A 12,402-nucleotide genomic window follows, 5' to 3' on the forward strand; every position below is an offset into this window, starting at 1 on the left:
CCTCCCACCTTTCCATTCTTTGCTTAGTTCTGTTCTTCCATCTGAGCTCTTGATATTTTTTCCCCACAGGCCTCTTTAATTTTCCCAAAGGCGGTATCTACCTTTCCCCTATTTGTATGTGATTCCATAGCTATGCATTTGTCCTCTGGTCATTCCTGCTTAACCATTTTCTCTTTCTGTCAATCTCGTTTTTCGACATCTATATTTGGTTTCACCTGCTGTGATATCCAAGGATTTCTACGGGACAATGCCATTTTATCTGTTTGATCCTCTGCTGCCTTCATTATTTTGTCTCTCAAAGCTACACATTCATATTTTACTGTGTTCCTTTCCCATTTCAGTCAAGCATTGCCTAATGCTACCTCTGAAACTCTCAAAACCTCTGGTTCTTTCAACTTGGACAGGTCTCACTTCCTTAATTTGCTACCTTTTTGCTGTTTCTTCAAATCTTATTCTTTATTCTCTGTCTCACTTTTATGCAATTGATCTGAAACATTCTTATGTCTCCAGGTCTCTTCCATGAATAAAACCATATTTCACAACTCTTAAACGAAGTTTTAGCGATTATTAAATTATGGCCCATGCAAAATTCTACTGGACAGCTTCCTTTTTCATTCCTCTTCCTCAGTCCATATCCTCCTATTATTTTTCTTTCTCTTCCTTTTCCTACTATCTAATTACACGTCCCTCATCACAATTAAATCTTCCTCTCCATTATCTGAATAATTACTTTTACCTCATCATACATTCTTTCAGTCTCTTCATCATCTACAGACCAAGTTAGCATATAAACTTGAGCCACTAAGGTGGGAATTGGCTTTGAGCCCAACTTAGCTATGGTAATGTGTTCACTATGCTGTTCATAGTTGTTTATCAGCATTCCTGTTTCCTTATTCCTCATTAGACCTTCTCCTCTATTACCACTATTTGATTTTGTATCTATAACCCTGTACTCATATGACCAGACACTCTGTTTGTCTGCCACTGAATTTCACTAATTACCACTACATCTAACTTCAACCCGTCCAGTTCCTTTTTTAAATTTTTTAATCTACCTGCCTGATTAAAGGATCTAACATTTCATTCTCTGACGTGTAAAATTCCAGTTTTACATGTCCTGATGATGACATCCCCCTTAGTAGTCCCTGCTCAGTGATCCAAATTGGTGACTAATAAACCTCTTGAGTATTTTACCCAAGAGGATGCCATCATCATTTAACCATACAATAGAGCAGCACTCAAATGGAAATGGAACACTTACCACAAAGGAACCATGGAATGGTTCCATTCAAAAGCAATCACCACATGCTTTAAAGACATTTATCCCACTGGGAGATGAGATAGTCAAATTCTTCTTATAGAACATTGTTGGTCACTGATGGATCGAAAAGTCTATTTTACTTTTCCCTCACTCTTGCACTTCCTTCTCCAACTCAATGTGACATCTATGTATGTCTTCCTGCAGGTCACCAAAGATGTGGAAACCACAGAGTGAAGGATCCTCACATCATGGAAGATGTTGCTGTGTTTCTCAATCATACTGCTGATGTGAAACCTTTGTCTAATTGGCATGCAACAGGATGATTCCTGCTGGCAGCATTCTTTTTACTAACTTTTTGACTTTATGGCATGTCACAGTTTCAATAAAGTGTCTTCATAGCCTGCATGTTGATTTTGGTTCCATGCTCAATGAACTTGATGAGCAGAGGGGCCCCTGCAGTCAAAGAAGAAGTTCAACATTACCTTGCCAGAATTTGTGTGAAAAGATCTGGTTTCTTTGGTGGTGCAGATGTGAGATATTTACACTGTTACCTTGCCATTTTCCATCAGGCTGTCAGAATGCTGTCGAATGGAGTCATCCTGTTGCATGCTAATGCCCACTCAACACTGGCAATTGGACAAAGACTATGTTTCAGTGTTTTGGTTGGGAAATGCTGCAACATCCTCCATACAGGCTGGATCTTTCACTGTATGATTCTCACATCTTTGGCAACCTGAAGAAAGACATATGTGAGGGTCAGTTTCAATTGGATGAGGAAATGCAAGAGTCAGTGCGGTTCAGTAGCCAACCACATTCTATGAAACAGGAATTGATCATCTCTTCTCCTGGTAGGATAAATGTCTTAACGCATATGGTGATTATTTTTGAATAGAAATATTCCATGATCCTGTGAGGCTGCTGTTCAATTTTCATTTGCCTCCCCCTCATCGTTTCCCCTTTCTCATTTGCAGTACAAGCACAGCAGCGCCATGTTGGCTGATGTTACAAGACGAGATAAGTTGATCATCCAGAGTGTTCTCCCTGCAACTACCAGAAAGGCTGCTGCCCCTCTTCAGGAACCATGTGTTTGTCTGTCCTCTCAACAGATACCCCTCCATCGTGGTTGCACTTATGATGCAGCTATACATATCAGTGAGGCACACAAGCCACCCCAACATGGAAAGTACTTGGTTTATAGTCGAGTCTTACCAGACAGAAGAATAATTCTCTTGTAATCTTATTAACACCCTATTTTCTTGATGAAACATGTCCCAATGATTACCTTTGGAGTAATTACTAGCTTGCTAAGTTACAGATCAAGAGATTCATTTACCAATACTTAACTTCTGAAAGTGAAATGTCAGTCTGCTGACACAAAAACCACAAAGCAGAAGAGATAAACAATGGAAAATCCAGGCTGGAATGTAACAATATTAGAGAAGGAAAGTTGATACTCACCATATAGCAGAGATGCTGAGTCGCGATAGAAGCAACAAAAAGATTCACACAATTATAGCTTTTGGGCACTGTGGCCGAGCAGTTCTAGGCGCTTCAGTCCAGAACTGCACTGCTGCTACAGTTTCAGGTTCGAATCCTGCCTCAGGCATGGATGTGTGTGAGTCCTTAGTTAGGTTTAAGTAGTTCTTAGTCTAGGGGACTGCACTGCTGCTTTGGTTGCAGGTTCGAATCCTGCCTCAGGCATGGATGTGTGTGATGTCCTTAGGTTAGTTAGGTTTAAGTAGTTCTTAGTCTAGGGGACTGATGACCTCAGATGTTAAGTCCCGTAGTGCTTAGAGCCATCTGAACCATTTTAGCTTTCAGCCATTAAGGTCTCTGTCAGCAATAGATACACAATACAAACATGCACACACATATTGCAGTGTGGTTTCAGTTGTCTGAGACTGTAGTCGTGTGTGCAAGTTGCATTTGTGTGTGTGTGTGTGTGTGTGTGTGTGTGTGTGTGAGTTTGTGTGTGTTTGTGTGTTTGTGTGTGTGTGTGTGTGTGTGTGTGTGTGTGTGTGTGTGTGTGTGTGTGTGTGTGTGTGTGTGTGTGTGCATGTTTGTATATGTGACTATTGCTGACAAGGCCTAATTGGCCGAAAGCTATAACTGTGTGAAGATTTTTGTTGTGCCTATCGCAACTCAGCATCTCTGATATATGGTGACTAGCAACTTTCCTTCTGTAATATTGTTACAAAGCAGAAGGATTCTGAGCTCTCAGGAGTTGAAAACACTGAAAAGTTGATGCAGGTCACTCAGTTGCTGTCTCCTGCTGTACTACCTTGTGTTTCCAGATCCTTTAATGTGATTCAGCAGGCAAAGAGAAGTGCAATTTGGTATTCACTAACCTGATGGAATTACAACTAAAAAACTAGTTTTTTCCTTTACTTTTTTAGTGCAGTGTGACAGGTTTTATCCATCTAGTTGCATCTGCCAAATCTCAGTGATTTCCAAAGGATGTTCTGATAAGTATAACATATCAGTTTTTATTTTCCTATACTACTATCATAATTTTTAATGCTGTTTTTATTGTAACTATATTTTTTTCAGCTCTACATTTCATAAAAATTTGGCCTGCAAAAAGACTTTGTGGAACACTGGAGTCTATGAGGTTATACTGAAAAGTAATACCTCTGAATTTTAAATGCGAAAACTCTTAAAGCTTTTCAAATAAAATAAATGTTATTAACATTTACACCTTTATTTTTCATGTCTACATATTTATTTCTCAACATAGTCACCCTAGTGACAAATGCATTACTCCCAGCAAGAGACCAGTTCATTGACACCATCGCTTTAGGATGTTTGGCTTTGTTGATGGAGACACAACCTAATGTCTGCTTTCACTGCTTCATGGCTATCAAAGTAAAACCGTTGAAGGTGACCTTTAAGTTTTGGAAACAAGTGAAAATCGGCTGGGGAAAGTTGGGACCATATGGAGGCTGATCAATGACAGTGAACCCAAAGCAGTGGATGTTGCAGATATTACAGCACTCATGTGTGGTCTGGCATTTTCATGGTGAAGGAGAGTGTCCTCCATGTGTGGACATATTCTTCAAATTTGTAACTCCATTACAGCATGCTGTTTCTCATGCACTAACATAGTTACTCTACACTCTGCAATATTACACATCACAATATGGAGCTCTCTAGTGGCAGAGGACTGCAAGTATGTAGACATGTAGAATAAAGATGTAAAATGTTAACAATTTTTGTTTTATTTAAAAAGCCTTAAGAGTTTTCATAGAAAAACTTTGGCAGCATTACTTTTCAGCACACCCTCATATTATCTTCAGAAGCCTTCAATTAGTTAACAAGTACATGTGTAGTTAGCATTAAATAGAAATTCTCTCAATATTAAAGCTTGTGCAGTGAATAGAAATTCACGCTTTATTTTGTCAAAACTAAGTATTAAATGAAGAAGTTTGCAATGTGTTGGCTCAAAATGAAATTTTTCCTGAAAACATTCTTGGCTCCCTTTTTTAATTGAATGCTTTCATCTACTTCACAAAGACTATAGTATATAGTTAAGGTATATAACTATAGTATGTACAAAGCTGATATTTGCTTTGCTAATTAGAAACTTTATCCCTATTTTTTCCAGGGACTGTATTGTTTTGCAGTGGGGTGAGCATTACATTTGGGAGGAAACATTGGTTAAGATTCTTGGTCGCAATGAAAACAATGAAACTGATTTAGATGCACTAAAATATTTTGCTTCTTGTACTCAGCAAGAGGAGAGAATAGACAAGTAAGTATAAGGCCTCATGTACTCACTTCTTAATTATTAATGTAAAAACTTGTGCCTAGTCACCATACTACATTATTTTGAAGCATTCATTAGTCATCTATTGGGAACATGGTGGTAATTATAGAGATGTGACTATTTTCCAGCTGTTTCATTTTAAACAAAAAAGAATTCCAGCATCAAATTAGACAAACAGCTAGCAAAAAAATTAGGTAATATGAGGAAACAAAAAAACCAGAGACCAGATCTTTAGGCATCATAAATCATTCAAACAGACAGAGAAAAAGGCATTATAAATACTTAAAATGGCAATACAGGAAAATCTTACATTATACTTATACATTTACTAGTGTGCACAATTCAGACAATAACACAATCAGTGTAATTGTTAATATCATGCTGTATTGTATTTTAAAAATAACTTTAAAGTGTTAAACCAAATGCTTAATGTATTTGACAAAAAATGAAAATGTCCCTTAAAAGCCTATGCACTGAAATGTTCTATAAGCTTATTGGTTTCATGACAACCAAATGCTTCCTTAAATTTTTCAGAGTCATGTTCGGTGTCCTGGCAGACAATATATTTTTTTATCTGAGAAAATAACTGCTCAACATCTACAGAAGCAGTTGGCACAAATATAAAAGACTGATCTATTATAGGGTCCACTTCTGCTACAACAGAATTGTCATCTTCTAGAGTTTTTGAGAAGTTTATCAAGATAAGGATTTTTGAAAGCACCATTTTACACTTTTCCCTCATAAAGAAACACCATTTCTTTGGCAAACTCTCTATTCTTTGTGTTGCATCATCCACAATTTTCACTGACTTTGTCAAAGGTTGCTCTGTTTCTTGAAGCTGGCAGATCCTTGTGGTAGGAAACTGAACTCAGCTACAGTGAAAAATGAGTCATTTATCACTTTCGAAGATTCTAGAAGTTTCTTTACTGCTACAATTATAGAAGCTTTATCCTCCAGAGTGATGACCACATGCTATATGCCTACCAGAGAAATTTGAGGCTAATTAAACTACTGCTGCAATTCATAACCACTGTTCTGTTATAATAGGCTGAGGATGCTTGATAAAGGGAGACCAGAGCAAGTAAGTGATGATAAGGCATAACCAAGTTTAATAAATTTAATTTTTGGGGATGGTTTGGTTTTCTTTGCACTTAACAAATTGTGATGTTATTGTATTGTACCTAATAGTATAATTTTTTATTTTAATATAATCCAATTATTTCACCAATTTTATAAGTTAATGCAAAAGTGTCATCTTATCCCAGTACTGGGGCAAGATGACTTCATTCACAAGGCAAGACAGCATTACTGATAAAAGTTGAATTTATTTTTATTCCTGTAAGTATAAGAAAGTAAATTAATTAATTAAACATTGCTATGTATTTTCTACTCAACAGTATTTAATGAAAGGATTATTCTATTTAAAATTAATAAAATGCTAGACCAATGTTTTTCACTAACAATTTTTTCCACATTCCACTTGTGTATGGTTTGCAAAACTCTATCCCCAGTCTTCTCATGGACATTCAACACAGATTCGTTATAAGCAGGACACAGCTTGTACCTTCTTTGGAAAGTTTTCTTTATTGTTTTAAATGTTCTAGTTTCACCTATTGTGTGTCATTATCAACCAACATCAAGTTATAATGCTAAGTTTGTTAAAACAGTTGAACTTTGTATACTGTACGAATCACATTGTCTTTCTTAAAGCAATAGCTTAAAATCAAAAACACATTGGCACCAGTTTCAATTAATGGGACCAGCATTTGTTGAATATCCTAATTCTTCATTTAGCTCTACCTGATATCCATCAGGACATTCATTTGGAGTTTCTATGTTTTGACCTTTAGATGCTGCAGCCTAAAAGGAGAATTTTCAGTTTCAGCATGGCTCATTTTCTGTAATTTTTGCCACATAAAGACCCTCCTCATTAAACAAAAGGAATTGATAAGGATTGACTCACAATTTCTGAACTGATTAATTGCTTTACCAACTGAAACTGCTATGAAATAAACATTGTTGAGTAGATCACGAGGTTGTTATCTTGCCCCATTCAACTTGCTCCTGTTGACTATATTAAAAGCCTTTGAATTTTTGAGTACCATTTAGAAGAATATGAGACAGTGAAATAGTGACCATGAAACTCACATTGTTTATTTATCCATCTGCAACAACGCACACCACTGTACATGCTAACAGCCTAATCTTTGGTTCTAGATTATTGAACTTTCCTTTTATGCTTATAGCATATCAGATGATAACATACAATTCGTCCTCACTGTTGGAGCATTGGACTCACAAATTTTGTTATTGAATGTTGTGTATAACATGCCTCCTGAGGGAAAACATACATATGTTAAGAAGTTCTGCTGGCTGTGCAGACCAATGGACGTCCACATCCAACAAGTGCTAAAAAGTGAAGCTATTGGTGGCAAGACCCCTACCATTTTTGGTGTCACCTACAATCACTGGTTTCTGCAAATGAAATTTATGATGCTACACTCAAACAGATTTGATTCAGCCAGTTACACTTCAGGTGAAAAGCACACTAATTTCCAGTACTTTCTCACCTTTTGACTCACTATTATTGACTTTGGTTCATGTTTATCATGTTCTATCATTCAGTGACACAAGTGGGCTGCCACAAAGTTTGACCAAGAGTAAGGCATGATTGTCAGTTGTGGGTTACAACCTGCTTAACTTGTCAGTCAGCCAAAGTTGGAAACCATATTCACACACATCTCAGCTCCTCTGGGGAACCAGCATGTCCACATATCCACATAGACCTCATAAGACCATTACAGCCTGTACAGGGATTCACATATATTCTGAGCTATTATGTTGTTGTTGTGGTATTCAGTCCTGGGACTGGTTTGATGCAGTTCTCCATGCTACCCTATCCTGTGCAAGCTTCTTCATCTCCCAGTACTTATTGCAACCTACATCCTTCTGAATCTGTTTAGTGTATTCATCTCTTGGTCTCCCTCTACGATTTTTACCCTCCATGCTGCCCTCCAATGCTAAATTGGTGATCCCTTGATGCCTCAGAACATGTCCTACCAACTGGTCCCTTCTTCTTGTCAAGTTGTGCCACAAACTCCTCTTCTCCCCAATTCTATTCAATACTTCCTCATTAGTTATGTGATCTACCCATCTACCCTTCAGCATTCTTCTGTAGCACCACATTTCGAAAGCTTCTATTCTCTTCTTGTCCAAACTATTTATCATCCATGTTTCACTTCCATACATGACTACACTTCATACAAATACTTTCAGAAACGACTTCCTGACACTTAAATCTACACTCAATGTTAACAAATTTCTCTTTTTCAGAAACGCTTTCCTTGCCATTGACAGTCTACATTTTATATCCTCCCTACTTTGACCATCATCAGTTATTTTGCTCCCCAAATAGCAAAACTCATTTACTACTTTAAGCATCTCATTTTCTAATCTAATTCACTCAGCATCATCCAACTTAATTCAACTACATTCTATTATCCTCGTTTTGCTTTTGTTGATGTTCATCTTATATCCTCCTTTCAAGACACTGTCCATTCTGTTCAACTGCTCTTCCAAGTCCTTTGCTGTCTCTGAAGAATTACAATGTCATCGGCGAACCTCAAAGTTTTTATTTCTTCTCCATGGATTTTAATACCTACTCTGAATTTTTCTTTTGTTTCCTTTACTGCTTGCTCAATATACAGACTGAATAACATCGGGGAGAGGCTACAACCCTGTCTCACTCCCTTCCCAACCACTGCTTTCCTTTCATGCCCCTCGACTCTTATAACTGCCATCTGGTTTCTATACAAATTGTAAATAGCCTTTCAATCCCTGTATTTTACCCTTGCCACCTTCAGAATTTGAAAGAGAGTATTCCAGTCAACATTGTCATAAGCTTTCTCTAAGTCTACAAATGCTAGAAACGTAGGTTTGCCTTACCTTAATCTTTCTTCTAAGATAAGTCGTAAGGTCAGTATTGCCTCACGTGTTCCAATATTTCGACGGAATCCAAACTGATCTTCCTCGAGGTCGGCTTCTACCAGTTTCTCCATTCGTCTGTAAGGAATTCATCTTAGTATTTTGCAGCTGTGACTTATTAAACTGATAGTTCGGTAATTTTCACATCTGTCAACACCTGCTTTCTTTGGGATTGGAATTATTATATTCTTCTTGAAGTCTGAGGGTATTTCGCCTGTTTATACATCTTGCTCACCAGATGGCAGAGTTTTATCAGGACTGGCTCTCCCAAGGCCGTCAGTAGTTCTAGTGGAATGTTGTCTACTTCCGGGGCCTTGTTTCAACCCAGGTCTTTCAGTGCTCTGTCAAACTCTTCACACAGTATCGTATCTCCCATTTCATCTTCATCTACATTCTCTTCCATTTCCATAATATTTTCCTCAAGTACATTGCCCTTTTATACAATGATCAAAGTAGAGAAACTTGTTGATGTTGACAGGTTGCTAATCAAACAACTTTAAAATACAAACAAGTTTCATTACAACTAAAAGTCGTGTAAATGAGCAAAACATATTAACCATAATTAAAATTTTGATCTTATTTTGTATGTACCATTCAGGTTATTGTAGTTTTTACTTTTTTCAGTAATACAGTAGAGTTTAAAAGTTAATTTCCTTTACTTTGTATCCAAATTCTTACAATTCACCAGGTGATACTCTTGTAAAAAATTCTCAGCACTATGAAGTGAATCCTGGAGCAAAAAAATGGACACCTGCAAGTATGTTCACATCAAAAATGGACATCTGCACATTTTGGTTTCAAAGATGGATGTCTTTATTTTCAAAAGCAATTTTAAGTGATTTCTCTAATTACTACTTTTGTGTACTTTGCAGAACCATTTCTGCTCTATTAAAGTTAATTATGCCTAAAGCAGCATGGAAGTATACAAGCTCTACACTTTGCAATAAAAAATGATGTTTTTCTCAGTTTCTTGCAAATGACAGATGTCCAACTTTGATAGTAAGCTACTCAATTGAATAAGGTGGTATAAATATTATACATTTTGTTACTGTAATCAGATGTGAAAATCAAGGAACACAATACCCTGAAGAAAAGCAGAGAGATCTCACATACACAAAGATGTTGTTAGATCATCAATCACATAGGCAAAAAGATAGTCCACACTTTCAGTTGTACGTTCAGAGTACCAATACATAGCGCCCTTCACTTTTGAAGGCCAGACCTACAAACAAATCAGGGGAACGGCCATGGGAACCAGGATGGCTCCCTCCTATGCCAATCTCTTCATGGGCCGCGCGGAGGAGGCTTTCCTGAAGACCCAACAGCTGCTTCCCCTGGCCTGGTATAGGTTTATAGATGACATCTTTGTGGTCTGGACTCATGGTGAAGAAACACTCCTTAATTTCCTCCATAACCTCAACTCCTTTTCGAATCTGAATTTCACCTGGTCCTTCTCCAAAACCCAAGCCACCTTCCTGGATGTTGACCTTCATCTTGTTGAAGCTCACATCCACACCTCTGTCCATATCAAACCCACAAACAAACAACAGTACCTTCACTTTGATAGCTGCCATCCTTTCCACATCAAACGCTCCCTCCCCTACAGCCTAGGTATTCGTGGCAAACGTATCTGCTCCAGTGACGAATCCCTCAACAACTATACCAATAACCTGACCAGTGCTTTCCTCTCCCGCAACTATCCTGCAGACCTTGTCCACAAACAGATTTCCCGAGCAATACATTCCTCCCCGTCCAACAACAATGTTCCTACCCCCAGACCACACAGAAGCATCCCCCTTGTCACCCAATATTATCCTGGCCTCGAAAACATCAACAAATTACTCCGCCAGGGATATGACTTTCTCAAGTCAGCCCCTGAAATGAGATCATCCCTTGACAAAATTCTCCCCACACCACCCAGAGTTGCCTTTCATCGCCCCCCTAATCTCCGTAACATCCTTGTTAAACCCTACAATATTCCCAGACTATCTTCTCTACCCAGCGGTTCCTACCCCTGTAACCGACCCCGCTGCAAAACCTGCCCCATGCATCCCCCCACAACCACCTACTCCATCCCTGCTACTGGTAAAACATACACAATTCAAGGCAGGGCTATGTGTGAAACTACACATGTCATTTATCAACTGACATGCCTGCACTGCACAGCCTTTTACATCGGCATGACAACAACCAAACTGGCTGAGCGCATGAACGGACACAGACGAACTGTCCGCCTAGGAGATGCCCAATACCCAGTAGCGGAGCATGTCCTCCAGAATGATTCTAGGGACCTAGGAACCTGCTACACCGTATGTGCCATTTGGCTTCTCCCACCCAACACCAGTCCCTCTGAACTACGGAGATGGGAACTTGCACTCCAACACATCCTTTCATCCCGCTATCCTCCTGGACTGAACCTACGTTAAACAACCTCACTCCCATTCGCTCTTCAGTCTTCTCCTCTTTCCCTTTCCTCTTTAGCCATCTTTTTATCCTACATAGTTGTGTTTATCTTTATACTATATACCTCTTTACTTCTGTATGCATCCTCTTTGGTTTGAAGCTGGCACAGTACTTACATTAGAATATCTTTGGCTTCCCTCTGACAACCATGCCTCCATCCTTGCTACCCTCCCTGTTTACCTTTCCCTGTTGCTTCATAACCTGGGTTGTGAGTAACTGAATCCACTTTCCCTTCTTCCCTTTTTTCCCCTCTCTCCTCCCTGATGAAGGAACAAAGTTCCGAAAGCTAGGAATGTAAATTTTCAGTTCTGTTTTATGTGTATCTATCGGCTGTACTGAGCTGAGGTAAGTACTGGCCAGCCCCTCTATCTATTTGTTAGTATTTGTTTCACATCTTATATGAGATTTTCCATTAATCATTTGGAGAACAAGGATCTTTTGGCAATCAAAACTCAAGAGAAAACAGCCTGTCTACCTCTGTATCTCTGAGCAATAGGTCTGTGGGTCTCCAATTTTAATTGATGAAGATTTGTTTTGAAAACAATGTTAAGTTCCCAAAAGGATATTAGTCTTGTATGTCAACCACATGTGCAACAGAATGCCAGTTCAACTTAAATCTTATTTTGTCAAGAAGAAAAACACTTTGCAACTTTTTTTAAGTTTAATTTTATTTATTTAAATGTATTTTAAGTGTAATAAAGATTCTGAAGAAAGAATGAGTCTCTCAGAAAAATCAAACAATGGAAAATCCAGGATGGAATGAACAATATTATGAAAAGAATAGTTGCTTCTCACCATATAGCAGAGATACTGAGTCACAGATAGGCGCAACAAAAAGACTGTCAGAAAATGGGTCAAAAGCTTATGTAGTGACAGTCTCTCTTGTTGTGCCTATCTGTGACTCAGCATGTCTGCTATAAGGTGAGTA

The 12,402-nt window shown here is 38.3% G+C and overlaps 1 protein-coding gene across 1 annotated transcript in view; it reads left to right on the forward strand.

The window, feature by feature from the left end:
* LOC124713815 (leucyl-cystinyl aminopeptidase-like) overlaps positions 1-12,402 on the forward strand; it is a 289,726-nt gene that overhangs the window by 227,895 nt on the left and 49,429 nt on the right. Inside the window, exon 16 of the mRNA XM_047242975.1 lies at positions 4,866-5,012. Coding sequence (XP_047098931.1) covers positions 4,866-5,012 — 147 coding nt within the window. The remainder of the gene's footprint in view (positions 1-4,865; positions 5,013-12,402) is intronic.

The sequence above is a fragment of the Schistocerca piceifrons genome, chromosome 1, assembly GCF_021461385.2.
Source record: "Schistocerca piceifrons isolate TAMUIC-IGC-003096 chromosome 1, iqSchPice1.1, whole genome shotgun sequence".
Taxonomy (NCBI): Eukaryota; Metazoa; Arthropoda; class Insecta; order Orthoptera; family Acrididae; genus Schistocerca; species Schistocerca piceifrons.